Source organism: Trachemys scripta, chromosome 7, assembly GCF_013100865.1.
Source record: "Trachemys scripta elegans isolate TJP31775 chromosome 7, CAS_Tse_1.0, whole genome shotgun sequence".
In the NCBI taxonomy this organism is placed as follows: Eukaryota; Metazoa; Chordata; order Testudines; family Emydidae; genus Trachemys; species Trachemys scripta.
The window spans coordinates 18,690,402-18,710,193 of record NC_048304.1 but is presented as its reverse complement, the minus strand read 5'-3'; the positions used below and the strand labels follow the sequence as shown (position 1 = coordinate 18,710,193).

Sequence of the window (19,792 nt, the reverse complement as noted above, 5' to 3'; positions counted from 1 at the left end):
AACCCCCCCTGCTCTCTGTCCCCTGACTGCCCCGACCCCTCTCCACACTCCCGCCCCCGACAGGCCCCTCCCAAAACCCCCGACCCATCCAAACCCCCTTGCTCCCTGTCCCCTGACTGCCCCCTGGGACCCCCTGCCCCTTCTCCAGCCCCCCAGTCCCTTACCATGGCACTCAGGCCAGCGTGTCTGGCTCCACTGCAGACACGCTGCCATGCTCCTCCGCGGAGCACACAGCCTCGCGCCCTCCCCCTCCCCCCCCGAGCGCTGCCGGCACGGCACGCTGAGGCTGCAGGGGAGGGGGGAATAGAGATGGGGCTCTGGCTGCTGGAGGCCCCAATGCGAGCTGTCTGTCAGTCGCGCCGCGCTCTGCATTGGGAGGGAAATCCTGGACTTTTTTAGATTTTTACAAAGTCCTCCCAGATGGCTATTTAAAACCCCCAAATCCAGACATGTCCGGGATAATCCGGAGGTATGGTAACCCTAACTGAAACGTGTTCATTGACATGAGAGTAGTTGCTTCTTGACACAAGGAGAGCAGGCATTAGTTTGCAGAGAAGTGATAATTTTGTTTTCTGTGGCTTGGGATGAATTTGAAGCTGAATAGCAGTGGTGGCTCTGCCAAACCACATCCAGAAAGAAATTGGTCATCTTTTTTATTTTTTCCTTTTGATTGATATTTTGGGAACAGACTCCCTTTGAGTCCTTATGTCTATTTCTCTCCTGCCTCCATGTTTGTTCCCATCCAGTATTTCACTTGCTCAGAAAGGGAGAGCAGGAAATCCCTCTTATGGGTTACTCTTCAACAGCCTTGCAGGGCTCATGAACCACTGATTGGGAAGTATTGTTAAGAGATGCCAATGCCAGAACCTCTGACATTTTGGTGCATCAGATAAAATGGGACCCAGATCCAAACCACATCTGGGTTTGCTTTTGCTTTTTGCAAAACCAAAACCCTTTTTCACAAGCTGATGTCTAGTTGGCCGTGATGAGTGAGCAGGGGATGAAGGCAGAGAATTCCTGAGGGGACATTATACAGAGCCTTGAAGATCAGGAGGAGAAGCTTGAATTTGATGAAATGGAGGAGAAGAAGGCAGTGGAGGAATCTAAAGAGAGTGAAATAACATGGTCAGAAGGGTGCGCAGGGTAGATTGTTGTCCTAAACTGTAGGGAACAAAACAAATACACTTGTCTTACTATCATTATTGTTATTTATTAATCATTAATTTCTAGATTAAGGTACAAAATTATTATGATGGACGTGGAACTCACTGAGGTTTGTTAAGACACTTGGTGAAGATTTCACCAAGTCTTTCCCACACTCTGGCTTCCGCCACACTTTTATTGTATCAAAACCAAAGGAGCTGAGGAAGTGTTATCCTATCTGACATGGGTAACTGCATGGAGACTAGAACTAGGCCTTCAGCAAGCTCATATCTGGATCCTTAGTTCCCCAGAGTTCAAGTAGATTTAGATCTTCTATCCGGTTCAGGCACATCTCTAATTCTGCCCCCTTGGAATTGCTGATAACTAGGGGACTAATTCTTACTCAGGTTCCTGTTGATTTTAATAGAATTTCTTGCAAAGCAAGGCACTGTTCAGGCCTGAGAATGAGGCCCTCAGAACTGCAACCTGAGCAGAAATAATTAAACCAGCGGTTCTCAAACTGTGGGTTGGGACCCCAGAGTGGGTCGCGACCCCATTTTAATGGGGCCACCAGGGCTGGCGTTAGGCTTGCTTGAGCCCAGGGCTGAAGCCAAAGTCCAAGCCCCACCGCATAGGGCTGAAGCCGAAGCCCAAGGGCTTCAGTCCTGGGCGGCGGCCCTCAGGCTTTGGCTTCAGTCCTGGGCGGCAGGGCTCAGGTTACAGACCCTCCTCCAACACCCAGGGCTGAAGCCCTGAAGCTTCGGCTTTGGCCCCACTGCCCCTGCGTGGCGGGGCTCAGGCTTCAGTCCCCCTTCCTGGGGTTGTGTAGTAATTTTTGTTGTCAGAAGGGTGTCATGGTGCACTGAAGTTTGAAAAACCCTGAATTAAACATTTACAAATCTTTCCAAATTATGTAAAAACCAAGCACCTGTGGCATCGCTGCTGAGAAGAAAATGCCACATCAGCTCCACGCAGGAGCATTTTAAAAATTCAGGCCCTTCTCCCTGATCCAGCCAGGAATGAGCTAATCAGCTGGAAAGTTCCCTTTCCAGTCATTGTTGAACAGCAGGAGAAGGGACTGCGGGACAACGAGTTAATCAGCCCTGTGAGAGTATTTATCTGGCAAGCCAAGCTGGTTGCTGTGACATGCAAGGACGCACAAGACCATAGGAGCTTTCACATAAATTTTCAGTCCTCAGCTGCATTCGCTTTAACTCTTTTCACTCAAGGAGACTATGGACTGAAATCTCCCTCAAACCCTTTTCTTTGTTGTTTTTACTTCTCTCCCCCTCCCATGTGTCTCTCTCTCTGTTATTTAATCTTCATGATGAGGCAGCACTGACTGTGCTTGGTTAAGATCAGTGTCCTGATAAGAACTGAAACACGGTTTCCACAGTCAAACAAACACTTTAAGATAATTCATTGACCCTGAAGCCATGCTTAGAAGAGCCAGGAGAGGCACTCTAAGTGCTAAGAGTTCCCAGTGCACAGAGAGCTTCCAGAAATATGAAAATGTTCAGCTGTGTGTCTTAGTGTTATACAGCCCGATTCTAATTTCACGGTGGTGTAAATCAGGAATATCTCCACTGAAGTCTGTGGAGTTACACTGGAGTAAAACTACAGTAAGTGAGAAGAGAATCATGCCCTTTGTTATAAATTATTCTGCATATCAGATCAAATATTCTGCTGTCATTTACCCCAATGTCTCCATTGTCAAAGGCATTACTCTGGATGTCCCCTGGGGTAACGGAGAGAAGAATCTGGCCTAGTTTGTTGCTGCTGTTTGCAGTGCAGTTTACATCTCATGAAAGAACAGGATGGGTTTGTCATAAAGATCTGGGCTTAGAATCAGACCAATTTCTGAGCCATCACACCCAAGTGAGAAGAAAAGTGGGGGATGACACAGGATGGATGACTTTTAAAAATCATTTTTCTGTTTCACTTGGATCTTTAAATTCAGCGATTGTGCTTTGGCTACTCCTTCTCTAATGCCTCTTACAACCCTTTATAGTCCCCCACCCTCATTCACACATGCACACACACACACTCTCACACTGTCTCTCTCACGTGCACGCACACATCTGAAATGCCTATGTGCATAGGAGACCACTGTAAAGTGAAATCTCTGCAGGGGCTTATAGAAACGTGCACCGCAATTTACAAGACATTTTGCTTTCTGCTGACAAGAGGGGGTCTTGCAGGAAGCTTTGCCATTGTACAGTTCAGTATGTCTTTTGAGTGTCCCTCTGGCACTTTCCTCTAGCACTTAAGTGACTATAATAATGGCACTGTAGTTACAGCCCCAGAGTGGCACCTGATGAGAGCATATGGTTTTGCTTTTGATTTACAAACAATTTTTTTACTGTGCAAAGTGAAAAGTCCCAGATTGACAGCCATGTCACGGGGAGATGGAAGTCCTCTATATAACCGCTGAACAGGTACTGAAGGGGAAGCAGCCCTGCAAGACGAGGCGAGAAAGTTGTTCAATTTTCATTCCCATTTGATCTTAGACTGAGATCACCAGCAAGGGTGCCAGTTAGTGCTGATAGTGGTGGGGACAGCTGTCTGCTGGGAACTGGACTGAGGCGACCATCTTGTTGCTATCACACAGCCATCAGATGGTATTGATTTTTGGTCACCACCTTCCTGGGTTGGACTTAAACTGGTGACCCAGAGGTAAAAGGTTAGGGTCACATTCCCAGTTCTACGAGCCATGCAGTCTCCCCGACAGCATGGGGTCAGCTTGTGTTTTCACTTTGTTTAGTAGGTTTCAGGCTGACTTTAAGGTATGACTGAAGAGGACTTTTTCATGACTTTTCAGTGTTTCCTTCTGTCTCTGTGATAAGAATGCTCAACATGTTCTCAGCAACGTTTCCCATTAACCTTTCTTTGTTTTCTTGTCTTCTAAATTACAGAGCACCACTGACTGTCCACGGATTGTACCTGCCTCGCTAGAACCGATGCCCACGGGGGCTTCTCAGGACATCATGATCTCATTGGCTAATGCTGCTTTCTCCAAGGTAATTGAATTTGTAGGCAAAGCAAAAAGGTTCAAATGAGCTAACCAAGTGATCCTACTGTGGCACATAACAAGTCCAAGAGCCAGACTACTGGATTCTGCTGAGGAAGTGCCACCCTCTGCCCATACAGGAGTGAAATCCCAGATCCTCAAAGGTATTTAGGCACCTAACGCCCATTAAAGTCTAGTCCTAAGCAGCTTACCCATTTCCACCTTCATTAAATGCAGAGATAGCTGTACTAGCAGAGGACATTCATGAAAAGTAGCCACCTGGGTGGGTGGGTTGAAATAGAAAAAGCAAAGGGAAAATTCAGCTTGCATACGGACGGTCTCTAGGGACCTATTATAGTTAATGCCAGACCTTTCATGGCATGCGTGCAGTATGTGGATTTATGCACATTGTAAAATATCCACTAGAACAAAATGTTTGGGGAAAATAAAATTCACACTTTTGGTGGATATGTTTTCCATGTTCCATCCTGTGAGCGTGCAGGTGTCTGGCTCTCACGAGGGAATGCTCACCAAGCAGTGCGCTGGGCAATCCCCAGGGCCTTGCTTCTGGAAAAGAAAGAAACACCGTTAAAAGGGAAAGCTAGCATGAAGACCAAGTTAAGTCCAGAAATATAGGCAGAAAGCCCCGCACTAACCAGACCGGCACAGAAATATATTTTAACTTTACTTTAAAAAAATGATGTCCCTTTCTGTGAAATCCTTTGGCAGGTAGGTGGTTGCATGGGGCAAATGCAAATCATAGCAGTGTCCACAGAGTGATGCATTCTGGGATGTGTTTTAGAAGCCAGGAAGGGACAGAGGAAATAACAGAGGGGTGGGGAAATATAATAAATGCTGGTATTTATGGAAAACTGTCTTGTGTTGTTTTGGGCCAGGTTCTCAAACCTTCATGTGCAATTGTGGGCCTAATTCATCTACGCAGTTACCACAAAAGCAGATGCCAAATGGGGAAATGTGCACACCAATGACCACTTATCTTGTCTTTTATTCAGAGTGATGAGCAGATCTTGGGCATGTCTTCAGGCGTAAAGGGCTGGGGCAGTAGGCAAGCAGGATCCGGCTGCAGGGCTGTGATGTTAACAAAGCTTCGGGAAAACCTTGTTCTGTACATTACACCAGCAAAGAAAACTGTTCTCTGCTGTAACTTGGTTGCAGTTTCCTGTCTAAGGTCTGGCATTTGTAAATAAGGATGTGCCCCTGTATTGTCAGCAAAATGGGAGAAAATCCGGCTTCCTCTGTGGAGCCACAAGGTGGCTAAAGAGGAAGACATAGCACATGTAACCTGATCTGCAGTGGAGTAAACAGGAAGGTTATTGAGGCACCTCAATTCCCAGAGGGCAGCCCAGACGACTACCTTGCAGTTTGATTTCCTCACTCCTCCAGTCTGTAAAATCCTCCTGGAGCAGCAGAGCAAGATTAGTTCTGCTGCATTTCTCAGGAGAAGCTCTGTAACTCATGATCATTCCCAGCACAGAGGGGATCCAGGAAGCGAGATCCATTGCTGCTGCTATTGAGACTACTAATGTGTTAACGAAAGAGGGAGAGGGCATGGATTGGTTTAAAGAGCATACGTTACAGCAGGGGTCGGCAACCTTTCAGAAGTGGTGTGCCGAGTCTTCATTTATTCACTCTAATTTAAGGTTTCGTGTGCCAGTCATACATTTTAACGTTTTTAGAAGGTCTCTTTCTATAAGTCTATATTATATAACTAAACTATGGTTATATGTAAAGTAAATAAGGTTTTTAAAATGTTTAAGAAGCTTCATTTAAAATTAAATTAAAATGCAGAGCCCCCCAGACTGGTGGCCAGGACCCGGGCAGTGTGAGTGCCACTGAAAATCAGCTCGCGTGCCGCCTTTAGCACACGTGCCATAGGTTGCCTACCCCTGCGTTACAGATTGGTGTAATGATTAACAGTGAAAGGATTTCAGCCTCGCTCTTGCTGCCGCACGTGTGCTGTGTGAGTCAGTTGGCTCCTGCCATGAATCAGGAGCTTCTTTCACGTTTCAGGCTGTTTTATCAAATCTGTGCGGTGGATTTTAGGGTCTATTTAGTGCTCATTAAAAGTGCTGCACTGAGCCTCGGAGACGGGATTTATTCACACAGGATGTGTACACTAGGAAGACCGGGAGCAGAATTTGGTCTCTGCTGTTATTAGTAACATAGTGTAGGGAAATTTATTTTTGAAAAATACTGTGTGCCAGATCCTTAACTGTACCATAGCTCTGCTCAGCACAGTTGACACTAGGGGGACAAAAGTGGCTTTAAGCCCAGATGACTGGCCACATTACAGTTCAGCTTAACCAAGACAGCTAGAGACCAGTTTGGCTCGTCCTGTTACTTAGAACAGCCTCAGAGCAACTCTAAATTCCACCCTTATAAAAGCCCCTTACAAGTGGTTGTGCTGGCTGAGGATCTCCAGAGTACTATACGCTGTGGCCATGCCACCTCCCACCCCTACTCAAGCCGTGGATTCCCTCATTCCAAGGGAAATCTTCAGTTGTCCTGCCAGAGCAGCTTTCCTGTAGCAGACAGGGGCCAGGATCTGTCCCTTGTGTGATGTTTAACATGGTGGCGATTAAGCGGTTACTCCCTTTGTTATTTATGATTAACCAGGGTTAATCAGGATCTGTAATCCCAAAATTCAAACCTTTGGGTCCTATTCCAATCTCTGAGTAAGTTATCCCATTGGTAACTCCACTGATCTATAGAGTTGCTTCTGATGTTCACAGGAGAAAGAGGTCAGAATCAAGCCCTGCAGCTCCATTCATCTCTGATTCTGGTGGAAAAAATAGAAAAGTATATTGCTGAAAAAACTCTCTCCTCTCTTCTCTTGTTTCTAGGATACTGTTCTGGAATGTCATTTTGGAACTGACAGGACGTTTGAAGCCAGATGGGTGAACACCTCCACCGTTCAGTGCAGCAGTGTCCTGGTAAGTATCTGGGCAGAGGGTCTGCAAACAGGGGCATTTGGATAGAGCCCCTCTCACCCCTCCAGCTCCCTAACATACAACAAATAAAACACCCCTCCCCCGCAAACAATGCGGAACTGGAAAGGAAACAAAGCGGCTTTTAGCATTGCCAGAAAGATGCCCCAGAGTGCTCTTTGCATATGCTGATGGCTGGGGAGAGCATTCCAAAGTCACAGGCACTCTGCTTCCTGTCTTCTCTGCATTATCCCATGGGACTGTCTAGCAGCTCTCACCCCACCCAGTCTCCGCGTTAGTACATTAGTTCCCAGCATGTCCCAATAAACTTCACTGGCCTTGTTTAGAGAGTTCCTATTACAGGGTTCATCTAATCCTGTTGCTTCTAATCTGCCCATAGGCAATGCTCAGTATTGCAGGAAAGAGCATTTTGTCACTTGGGGCTCAATCTTGCAAGGTGCTGAGTCCCCTCAACTCCTGTTGGTGTCAGTGTGAGATGAGGACCCTCAACATCTTTACAAGGCCTAATCATGCCCCCACTGCAGTCCATGGAAAAAATCCCCTTAGCCTCAGTGGGAGCAGGCTTTCGCCCTGTATCCGCTGAACATATGTCAGAGATTTGTGGAGAGACTGTATCAGCTATGGGGATGGTGGGGAATTTATAATAACCATGAAGAAAAAGATGCTTTAGCTGTAGCCTGAAGAATAATCCCTTATTTACATACATTGATCTCAGTATCCGTTAGTAATGTCTCCAAAATATTCAAGTTCCCGTAGTGTCACTATAGAGTTAGGTGCCACCGCTGCAGAACAGGGTTCTGACGGAAACATTTTAAAAAGAAGGCTGAGGGAAGACTTTTCCTTTAGTCATATATTTTGGTGGAACATTTTAAAATATGTAGACAGGGCAGCCTGTTACATTTTCTTACTCATTTCCACTTAGAGATCAGCAGATACAGGCCCCTGTGTTAAATAATACCTCCACAATGGATGGTTCTGCTTTTGCTGAGGTCTCCGTGAAAATAATTAAGGAGGACAGAAAAAATACCCCTCCTTTCCTTTTCCCCTGCTTCCTTTATTAAAGATTGGAGCCTTTAATTCTGAGAAACAATACTATAAAGTATATGAGCACTGTTATAATGAAGGATGTTAGTCATCTCGTGTGTGTGTGTAGGGGGTAATCTGCTATTTTAGTAAATTTCATTAGAACATGTTCATTTCTTTCTTCATGCAGCTCCACACATCAGAAAAAAGCCATATCTTCCCGGTAAACCTTCAGCTGAAGGATAAGCCAGACAGATTCATTGACAGTCCACAGATGATGACAGGTTTGGGCTGAAGATATTTTTCACTCTACTTTAATTTAGTTAGGTTAAAGGCTCCTAGAAAACTAACAAAACATTAGAGTCACGAGAGAGAGAGTGCTCTGAGTATCAGATGCATGCACACAACTCACACAAATCTTATACACACAGCTTAACATGCACGAGCATGTGTGCACACAGACCACATGTCAGATACATTTATACCCCCCAGACAAACATGCATACAAAGCCATAGACATAAATCTTGCACACACACACAAGATCACCCTCAGGCTAACACCCCAGTTTAGACTGCTTGCTTGTCAGTAGTGTATAGAACAGAACATTCTGAAATAATAGATCTCAACAGAAAATGTGAAGTGTCTCCCAGGGTCAGTGAAGGAATTTAGCTCAAAGGAGATAAGCATAGATAGGGGAGGGCCCTTGCAGAAGCTTTTATGGGAACTGGGATCAACATTTAATGCATTTTAAAAATTCACTTTTAAAAAAATCTTGAGAAGGAATAGAATGTATAAACATAATTCCCCCAGACCCACGCTGTATCTCTGGGAAAAATACAAGGGTTCTTTGAAAAGCTCCTTGCTGCATCAGCAAACTAAACAAGGAGCAAAGAAGTCAGATTAAAAGCGTACCCAAAGCAGTGGGTGGAGTAGTGGAGCCCGACTCTAGCAGCTTGTCTACTCGGTGGTGTAATGCGCACCACAGGGGTCTGGTTTCTAAAGTGCACTAACATGTTGCACATTAATTGGTCCATGTAGACCCTGCTGGTGCGCACTAAACGTTCCCTAGAGAGCTTTAGTGTAGCACTGAAACAGGATTATGTTAAAGCACACTAAGGAGCTTTTAGCATGTACCTGCAGGGTCTACATGGGCCAATTAGTGCACAGCCTGTTTAGTGCGTTTTAGAAATCACACATCCCCCAGCAGTGTGCATTACCCCATATGTAGACAGGCCCCTAGATTAGTGCAGAACAAGCTCACGGGCCTGCCAAGACTTATTGTTCACATGCTGACCGCCTCCTCTGTCCTGCCTCTCTGCCTTTGCCGTGCTTTGAACTCTCCAGCTAAACCTGTGTTAATGTTGCATGTAGCATCTATGAGGCAGGTTCTCTTCTCACTAACACCAGCTTTACATCACTGTGACTCCAATGACTTCATTAGAGTTGCTTCTAATTTACATTGGTGTGAGAGGAGAATCAGGCCGTTAGCATGAGCTATAGTGAGAAGATCCTGACTAGGCTGAGAAACACTGAAACACATCTATTATAAACCCAGACAGACAGGTTTCCTGGTAGGGTATGGCATGGTGGAAAGAGGCATCTTGCAAGGGAATCAGGCAGTGGGGAAAACATTGAGTGAGAGGTTCCCAGGGGCAGAGAAGTACTACTGAAGGGGATCAGGATGAAGGCACTTTAATTTCTTGAACTAATCTAGGTGGTGAGTATCAGAGGGAAAGGGGCACTGGGCTGGGGTCACTTCTCTTCATAATAGAGGATACTTGAGTCTCAAGATGAGTGTTGTTGGGTTCAGAAAAGACAGGAAGGCGAACACCTGTAGCCTCTTAAATCACAGAGTTCATCAAAGAGCATTGAATCCACACCTATAGTTGCATGGAGGAGTTATTAGTTTATGTGGCCCAAGTTTGGATTCAAGTTTGCATAATTTGAATCAACCTCTCTACCAACTTCTCTGGTTCCACTCTACCTTAGTCAGATTGGTACAGTTGAAACTACAGAGAGGTTTACAAAAGCAATTGCAGACCAAGACCAAAATGTATGGGGCCAGTTATACAACAGTATAACTCCTCTATTGGCCTAGGTCAAGCTACTTTTGATTTTCCCCACTCTCGCTCATTTTCCCCACCTTTCTTTATCAGTCTTTATTCTAAACCATGTTTCAGTCTCCAAAAATATCAAATATCACGTGTAAGCCCATTACCTTCGTATTAATAGTACCCAGTGTGACACACTAAGTCAGGGAGCTAAACCAGCAATTCTTGCATGGAAAATAGGAGATTTTCATGCATAATTGTGAAGACTCAATACCCTAAGCATAGGTGGATTATTGCGTTATGTGGGGAGCTGGGAAAGGGCATTGGACCCCAGACAAAAAATTGACAACAATTTGATTAAGTGGTTGGAGCAGGGAGATAAGATTCTTAGGTTCTTTTCTTGTCTCACCTCTGACTTGCTCTGTGACTTTAGGCAGGTTACAGGGGCCAATGTTTTCAAAAAGGTTCATAGATTTTAGAGGTCTCCATTTCAGGGTGTTCAGTTTGAGACAGCCAAGGTTTGATTTGGCGACATGCTGAGCATACACAATTCCAGCTGAAGTCAGCAAGAGCTATGCATGCCCCTGGAACCAGGCCCTACACCTTTCAAGTAGGGTGCTCCAAAGCAGAGGAACTCAAAATCAGTGGGCACTTTTGAAAATGTAGCCTTTTGGTGCCTCAGTTTCCCCCTCTGTAAAGGGGTGATGGATCTGCATATGAAGGCTTGGAGGGATTTGTTAATTGTGTGATAAAGTTCTTTGAGATTGGTGAACAATGCAAGAGAAGTGCCATTCCTGAGTATGATTATTTCTGTGTTTTGCACATTCCTGCAAACATGTGTGGGTTTGAGGGAATGGGGAAGTGAAAATAATGTTTCCTGAACATGTCTAACTGTTGATTCATAGGGTACCCACATTTCAACAACTAAGGGCCTGAGGGTTGAGAAGGTTACGTAACCCAGGCACCAGCTAATAAAGAGGTGAAAGCACTGTAGGAAAATCATTAGGAAGCAGAGACAAGCAGACCTAATGGGAGCAGTGAGTCAAGAGAGCTCATAGCTGCTAAAGGGAAGGAAGGGGAATGTAAACATTGTACAGAGCATTGTAACGATTAGATTTTTGTCACAGAAAATGGAAGCAATATGATTGCTTTGCAGCAGGATGGAGTCAGCTGTACCGAGCTGCTTCCCATGTGGATACCGAGAATTAGAAAAATGTAACATAAACTGACAAAAGGGTTGTTTTTTTAATGCTAAATCATATTTTAGTAGGAATGAATGCCCAGTACTTCTGGGAAATCCTTAGGATCGCAGCCAAGGCCCCTTCAGCTTCCTCTGTGTGCAAACTGTCCTCCTCGCCTGTTGGATTTCATATGCTATATGGGTTAATATATATATTTGGTTTGGTGTTTGATTGTATAAAGCTAAGCACAGTCATGAAAGACCCAGGCTTGGGAACTCACACTCGCTTTTGTCTCTTGTGGTTTAGTGGAGGTCTATAACTGTGCAACTGGAAGCACAGACTGTTCTCAGTGCCTGGGGAGAGAGGACATGGGGCACCGATGCATCTGGAGTGAGAGCAGCTCCATTTGCAGACTAAACACTGAATCCCCACAGATCCCAGTCATGTGTCCTGCTCCGGAGATTAGGAAGGTAAGTCTTGAATGCAGCAGAGAGCGCATTCTGTTGGTCAGCATCACTCCATATAATGTGACAAACAACACAGCCCTGAGTTTCAAAACCAAGGGGAGGGTCACAGGTGTAGCATCTACTACCAGTCATTCAGTTGGGACAACTGAGAAATCCTCAAGACTGGCACCATTCTGTTCACCAATTTGTTATGCTGCCCATTCACCTGAAAACTCCAGACTAGCTGCAGATGATATCTAGGTACACTAGGATCCAATCGGGATCACTCTAGCGGGAAAACCAGAGCTTGTCAGACTCTCCAAAGCCATGTGTTGTTTTGGGGAGATGGGAAAATCAAATGGATTCATGCTGAGTGATTTTTCAGAATCAATCAGAAGATTCATTAGCTAGGAATAGTCATTAGAGTGGGTACAGATAAAATAATAACCTGCACCCAAAACTCCATCCACACATGCCCTGAAGCTATAGTGAGGTTCACAGTGTCTGAGTGAACTTTATGTCAGTGTGTTTTAGAGCTGGTCCAAAGTCTAGATCTGGATCCCAACTTTCCCACTGCTCTGGGATGTTCTGGAATCCTGGGTTTTGATTAGAGATAGGGGACTAGCCACCAACTTCCACTCCAGATGCAGAGTCCCAGAGAAGAATGTGTATTCGGAAAATACCAGGATCAACTTCATGGGAATGGGCAAAAATCTGGAGAGCAAAGATCCTATGGAAAACAGCTAATGAACCCACCAAAGCAGGGACGAGCATACAGCTATCTGCTCATAAGCTGAGTGCTGTAACATTGTGTGTGTGTGTATTTTGTGTTTCCCATAGCCAATAACATCTTGTCACTATCACAGGCCCAACAGTGGGAAGGGAATGTTCTCTGATGAGCCTCCCCCTGCCTGCATATAAAATATTATCAACTCCTTGCCAAAAAAATAATGGAAACAAACCACAAGAATTCAGGTTGTCACGGGATTGTGATGCTATTTCCTTAGCAGACACTGGGCATTGAATCTAAATCCTCCATCACAGAAACATGCCAGCTTTGCTGTAGTGTTTACAGAGTCATCCTCAGGAGAAGAACAATTGTATAGGGAAGGGGCACTGAGCATAGTAGTGGAACATTATCAGCCATAACCAGCTTGGCAGAAGACGGAGCCTCCGTTCTTGACCTTCCACCCCCTGGCTTACGTCATGTTGTGTTGGCAGCAGCTACAGTGAGTGGCAAGCTGCAGCCTCTCCAAATACACTCTGAGAAAGGCTGATGTTACAAGGCAGCTTTTGCTGGCTTTATTTGTTGATAAGTTTGTTAAATGTAAAGGACCTTTTCTAAGGGCAGCATATTTAACTAGACCAGATGAATAACAAAATCAAAGCAGCCAAGTGGCCCACTGCAAAACAGACAGTAACAAAGCAAATCTCCCATGGATGTGCAGTAAAATAGCATGACAGCCTGCAGCATTTACGCTGTTTGCAATGGTCCCATTCCAACTAAGCAGGGGGTCATATTCAGATGAGACAAAGTAATTCAGTAGGAGGCAGTCTGCTCTCTGACTGATTCAAGGGACCAGTGCCCCAGCACGATATTAGGGGAGGGGTACTTGTGCCCTGGCCAATGTCCACCTCGTAATTTATTTGTTTTTTTATTTGTTGAGCTTAGAGGCCTCCAGTCAAAGGTCAGGACTCCATTGTGCTAGGCATTGTTCACACACATAATGCCCCAAAGAACTAACAGTCTCAGAAGATTCTGCTGCTCCACTCTGTCTCCTAAATTGTTGTGCAGAGTTGCTGTGTTTCTCTCCAGAGGTGGCTGCATTTTCAATGGCCGATGCAGTGATCTCTATGCCCACAGAGGGCACCAGAGTCACCCGAGAATTGTAAGGCCTTTTTGTTGACAAAGCTCCTGCAGGAAGAGCACGCTGAGGAGGTGGCCCATGCATGTGACGCTGGAGCCTGAGAGGCAGGACAGAATCAGATTAAATGGAGTGTACACACACGCATACATACACACACACACACACACACACACACACACGAACAGACATTAATTGGGAATCAAATCAAAAAGGTTTTTCTGCATTTCTGTTTTAACCCATTCCCCTTTTCCTTTGGCTCCTTGGCAGATTGAGCCCCTGAGCGGGCCCCTGGAAGGAGGAACTCTGCTCACAATAAGAGGAAGGAACCTGGGCCGTAGGTTCAGTGATGTCGTTAATGCTGTCAAGATAGGGAGTGTGAGATGTGCACCACTCTGGGACAGATACATGGTCTCTGAGGCGTGAGTAATTCAGGCTGAGCCACTGAAAAGCAGGAGACTGTGCTTAAGGATTGTTTATTTTTTTCCCTTTTTCAGTTAGCCAATTCCCCCCCCGCCCCTGGGGAAATGGCTGGCCGGGTGACATTGATAGTGACCCATTCAGGTATGCATGCATGCACCCATAGTGGGGACTGATAGTTACCAGCATTGAGCTGCTTTTCAACCTAATGAGACAAGTTTGGTGGGGGTCTCCGTTTTGCTTCCCAGTGTCTACATGACACACAACCCCACCCATACAATAGGCACTAACTGGCCACTCCTTGGCAGTCTCCGCCAAAGACTGAATGGGCCAAGGAGACTCCCAGCCAAGGGCTGAGGCCCTTTGGTGGGACAGGGTGGGGGAAGTGTGCACAGCTGTTGCCTGCAGAGAACCTGGTCAGAGACTGAATGTAGAACTTTGCTCCCCCAAGCTGTCAAACCTTTCGCCTTCATTACGCGTCACATCAGTACTGTCTCACTTCATTATTTTCTAGCCTTCCCCATTATCACTTCCAGACAGGCTTCAGAGGAAAGCTGAGGTGATTGTCTCCAGCCTCCTTGGTTGTGAAATTCTCCACAAAAGCCTCAAAACCCCCCTTCCGCCAGCCAGCTTCCCACAGAGATGGATATATTAGACTATGAACCAAGGTCTTGAAGAGAAGCAGGTCAGACAGTCCAGAATGCCCACGCTCTGAGGCAGAATCTCTTGGCACCAACAACTCCGTGCCTGATTGACAAAGAACTAGATTTTGCCCCTCATGCTGGAATAGCTAGACACTACTAGTAAGAAACTCAGCCCATGCTCTGATATGCAGCTGAAAACGAGAGCAGGTACTGGCTAAATAACAGTGTCTTCTAGGGATCCCTGTACAAGGCCACATATATCAGTGAGACCAGTATTGTTTGTTGAGCCTTTGGCTGTGTCTCCACTGAGCTTTTCCTTGAAATATCCCTCTGCAGAACTATTGTGGGGGCAGCGCAGTGGCAGCTGCCGTGTAAACAGCATGCGGACGTTCCTGACCAGTGTTGCCTTACCCTCCTCAAAGCACCTGTAGACAATGTGGTGGTAAAAATGCAGGTGGCTGGTCTGTGCTAGCACTGTCACCATTACTAGGCCCACTGGAGCTGCATATAATGCAATGATGGCGGATTGCAAGGGAAAGCTCAGTCTTACTTAGCTCTGCTCTCGCTCTGTTCTGACCACGTGTCTCCTCTCTTTTTCCATCTCTCTCTCTTCCGCAGCATTATATGCCAGACTGGAGAAGCTCCCTCTATATTTTCCGATGTAGTGACAGTTAACGTGAGCAGGGAAGGGAAATCAAGGGAGCGGTACTCCTATGTGGTAAGTTACCACCATCTCATTGAGTCCCAATTCATCTCTGGTGAAACTCTGATGCTCCACTGGCTTACATGAAGGAAGAACCTAGCTCATGGAGTCAGGAGCCATCAGCGATGCTTTCAGCTATTCACTTTATGAGCCTCAGTCTGGCTGACTTTAGCTCCCTGTGGGAAGAGGCGGGGTGGAGCAGAGCAGGGCTGGGAAGAGGCAGGGCTGGGGCGGGGGCCATGGGGAAGAGCCGGAGCACGGGCTGGAGCACCATTCAGCTGCATTGGGCACCAGGAAATTTGGGGCACCAAATTTCCTGGTGCCCTACGCAGTGGCGTACTTTGCGAATGGGTAGGGACGGTCCTGATGCCATCCTTACTTCTGCGCTGCTGCTGGTGGCTCTGCCTTCAGAGCTGGGCTCCCAGCTGGCAGCCACTGGTCTCCAACTGTAGTGCAGCAGCAGCGCAGAAGTAAGGGTAGCAATCTGCAACCCGCCCCTGCAATAACCTTGTAACCCCCCCCACAACTCCTTTTTGGATCAGGATCCCTACAATTACAAGACCATAAAATTTCAGATTTAAATAGCTGACATCATGAAATTTACGATTTTTAAAATCCTATGACTGTGAAATTGACCAAAATGGACCATGAATTTGGTGAGGCATTAGCTATGTGACTTCACAGGCAAGTACTTACGCCCAGATTTTTAAAGGTTAGTTGTGTGCAGGTGTAGTTGTCAGCTAACCTGTGTGATGTATAGCAGGTGTTTCTCAAGACCTCTCTTGGTTAACATTGTACAGTAGCCCATGGAGATGGTCATCCTTCTCTAGTGGTCTGACTAGTGCTTCTCTTACCTTTAAGACCAAGTCTCAGGTCAAACCCATTAGTGAGAAGCCCAATGCAGTTTAGGACAAGCCCACTGGAATGATTCATATACCAAGTGCAAGCTACTTTACTATAGTTCCTTGGGTTTGTGCTGTGGTTTTGATTGGAATAGAATATATAATTGTCCCAGCTTCTAGAGGCCTGAAATAAGATGTCACCTGTTATTACTTCCAAATTGATTTTGGTTCCCCTCCAGTTCAGTGGAAGTGCACTGGGATCCTATTGTCAGGAGGTTCAGGTTCTAGTAGGTGTTAGATTTTTCACATCCAAAATGTCCCACAAGGACAAAGCTAGCTGGGTTAGAGGCATATTCATGTGATATCATAAGGGTAGTGCAGGCTGCAGATGCTGGTAAGATCCAGTTGCTTTTCCTGCAGAGTTTGGGATTTCCAGAGAATCATGAGTCTCCAGGATGAGTCTGTTGTAATCCAGAAAATTAGACCTCAGAGCACATCAGCTGTGTTGGTGACACAGAGGTGAGAGGGTAAGGATTGGAGGCAGATGTGCTCTTTCTTTTTAAGTTGTTTTTGGTGTGTGGGGGGAAGACATCTTGGGAAACATCTGCAAAAGCGACACCAACGAAAGAAAGAAAATCGACTGGCAGCACCTTGAGCTGGAACCCTGCATTCATGAGAGCCCTGCATTCCTAGCCGCTGCCCAGACTTGTGTCTATGGCCAAACCGCTAGGCAGAGAAAACAGGAGGAGCCATTTTTCTGTTCCTCTCACCGGAAGGAGGCTGTCTCATCATCGGCTGCTTTCCTCAGCCTGGGCTAGGAAATGGAACAAAACATGTGGAGACTGAAATCCCAGGGTCAGGACCTGAATGTATGTAAAGAAAAGATTGGGTTAAATAATGCCCTACAAAGTGTAAGGTATTGTAGCTGAAACAGCAACCATGTTCCACCCCAGAGGTAGCTGCATTGCAGAGCTGAGTGATTTGATTCCTCTTTGTCAGTTCTGTTCTCACATATGCTAGGGTGAATATGGAGTGTAAAACAGATCTCACCATGTAAAACTGGCCTAGGTGAGATCTGAATGCCAGAACTACTAGTGATCTATCTGACAATGTCTGACTCTCAGAAAACCCTTTGTAAGAAGCTGAAATGGCTTCCACAGGGATTTTTCTGTACTGGGGGTTTCAAAGTCCTACTCAGGAACACATAAAAGAGGGGGAATTCATCTCTACTGTAACTCCATTGAGCTTGCACCAGAGATAAATTTGGCCCTTTGATTGTGCCAGGGCATTCCAACCAGGTCTCTGTGAGTAGAGCTGAACTTTCAAGAGTTACTGTGGAAAGTAACAATGCTACCAGCTGATGATCAAGCTGCAAGTGACAGACCCCAGCTAATGGGGCGGGATTGGGCTGAGAGCTTGAGGGGCTTAGTGGGCACAAATAATCCTTTATGTTATATTTTGTATTATATAGTTTAATATATGAGGGAGAGGCCCGATGCATGGGTCAGCTGCCTAAAGGCTTTGATCCATTTAAATTAACAAAATAAATACTGTAGAAATGGAAGACAATCAGAAACCCCAGGGGAAATGGCTATAGAGGAATACAATCCATCCCAGTGTGTGACAAGGACAAGAAGAACTTGTAATATAGCAGGACAGTATGGCTGGAATTGACAGGAAAAGACATTAGTACCATGGGACAGTAAGCGGTTTAACAATATTTGCTGCTATCAGCTTGCATGTATTTTTCTCAGCAATATACAACGACTGTAGTAGGGCTGAGGTCTCCACAGGATCGTATATGCTCTGAAACCCTGCACATCTGGTTCCTCAAGGATGTTGTAGCTCTTTTACAGGGAACCACAGAATGCTCTGTAAAAGGATTTAAAACTTATTTTTCATGCCATGTGTACTGTTCATGCCAGGGCAGGGAAGCTACCCAGTGAACTTCCCTTTGGAACTGTATATGGGAGCCACATGGCATCCATTGGGTTCTCAGAATTCTATTGGGCACCAAAGCCTTGAACCTTGAATCTCAATAAAATTTCCAAGGGGCTGCAGATATAAAAAATGCACTTGTTAATTTCAGTAGCTTCCAATGGGGAGAGAGGAAGGCAGAGGGAAACACTGAGGGGCAAACCAACTCAGTGGCTTCCCTGCTAGGAGCTGTCACCCCTGGAGATCTGGCTTTGAATCCTGACTCAGGGAAATAAATTTGATGTTTGATTATCCAGACCCAGATGGATGCATGCCCAGATCACAAAATCGCCATACAACATGGCTTTATAGGTAGCCTCCCACTCAGGTGGGAGTTGGACCAAGGGAGATGTTTTCCTTATTGATTGGACACAAGCCATTACATTCAGATCTGGATCCACATAGTCCCAAGGTTCCAGGGGATTTGAATTCAGGGTTCTGGTTTGGGCCCATCTATGGTTTTTAGACCAGGACTCAGGTATATCTGTAGATTGGAGGCCTGGAGGGTGGCTCCGCTCTTCGCTTCAGAGAGGTGTAAGTAGCCTGTGTGATTTGGTCTCTCCCTTTGTTTGGAAAATGAGCCAGAAAGATTTCTCTCTGTGGTGGTGTTACAGCACTGGCAACATCTGACACTAAAATGGAACTCATGTCCAGATTGCCATGTAATGGGGTTATTGGGGTTAGGAAACTGCTGAAAAATCTCACCTTTCTTCCCCTTTCTTTTTCTAGCTCCCTGAGGTGCAGTCCGTGGCTCCAGGTGCTGGCCCTAAAGCTGGAGGCACCAAAGTAACCATCAGAGGGAGTAATCTCAACGTAGGATCTGATCTCCGCGTCCTGGTCAATAGCACTAAACAGTGCACAAACCTCACGTAAGTGCTGTCTGGAGATGACCTGTGTTACTGTGTTATTGGGCTGGCACTTAGGACTTGCTGTAGTTGCACCAGTGAGCAGGAGTCTAAGAGCCTCAGCTACTAGGAAGGATCATATTGTTATAGCAATTGATCAGAGAGTTGGCGTTCAGAGGGAGTCCATTGAGCAATGCTGCCAGCTGGCATGATGGCTTACAGCCAAGGAGCCAATGTCACCTTCCTAAAAGTAGCATCCAAATTTATCCACTAAGCTGCCCCCTCCTCCATCCCAGTTGTCATGAGCAGTCTTGTGCTTTGCAAGTGTGGTAACATTGAGTTGTCATGTGGCCACTTGACTTAAGGATGTAGTGAGTTTCTCCTGTAGGACAAATGCAGGAAGTTAAGAGTCATAGTTATTACTGAGTATCAGAGGGGTAGCCGTGTTAGTCTGGATCTGTAAAAGCAGCAAAGAGTCCTGTGGCACCTTATAGACTAACAGACGTATTGGAGCATGAGCTTTCGTGGGTGAATACCCACTTCGTCGGATGCATGTAGTGGAAATTTCCAGAGGCAGGTATAAATATGCAAGCAAGAGTGAGTCAGGCTAGAGATAACGAGGTTAGTTCAGTCAGGGAGGATGAGGCCCTCTTCTAGCAGTTGAGGTATGAA

General features: G+C 45.9%; 1 protein-coding gene across 1 annotated transcript in view; it reads left to right on the top strand.

Moving 5' to 3' along the window:
- Positions 1-19,792, top strand: part of PLXND1 (plexin D1) — a 118,637-nt gene that overhangs the window by 49,310 nt on the left and 49,535 nt on the right. The window contains exons 9-15 of the mRNA XM_034775966.1: positions 4,059-4,163; positions 7,018-7,107; positions 8,336-8,429; positions 11,685-11,848; positions 13,960-14,111; positions 15,372-15,471; positions 19,005-19,144. Coding sequence (XP_034631857.1) covers positions 4,059-4,163; positions 7,018-7,107; positions 8,336-8,429; positions 11,685-11,848; positions 13,960-14,111; positions 15,372-15,471; positions 19,005-19,144 — 845 coding nt within the window. The remainder of the gene's footprint in view (positions 1-4,058; positions 4,164-7,017; positions 7,108-8,335; positions 8,430-11,684; positions 11,849-13,959; positions 14,112-15,371; positions 15,472-19,004; positions 19,145-19,792) is intronic.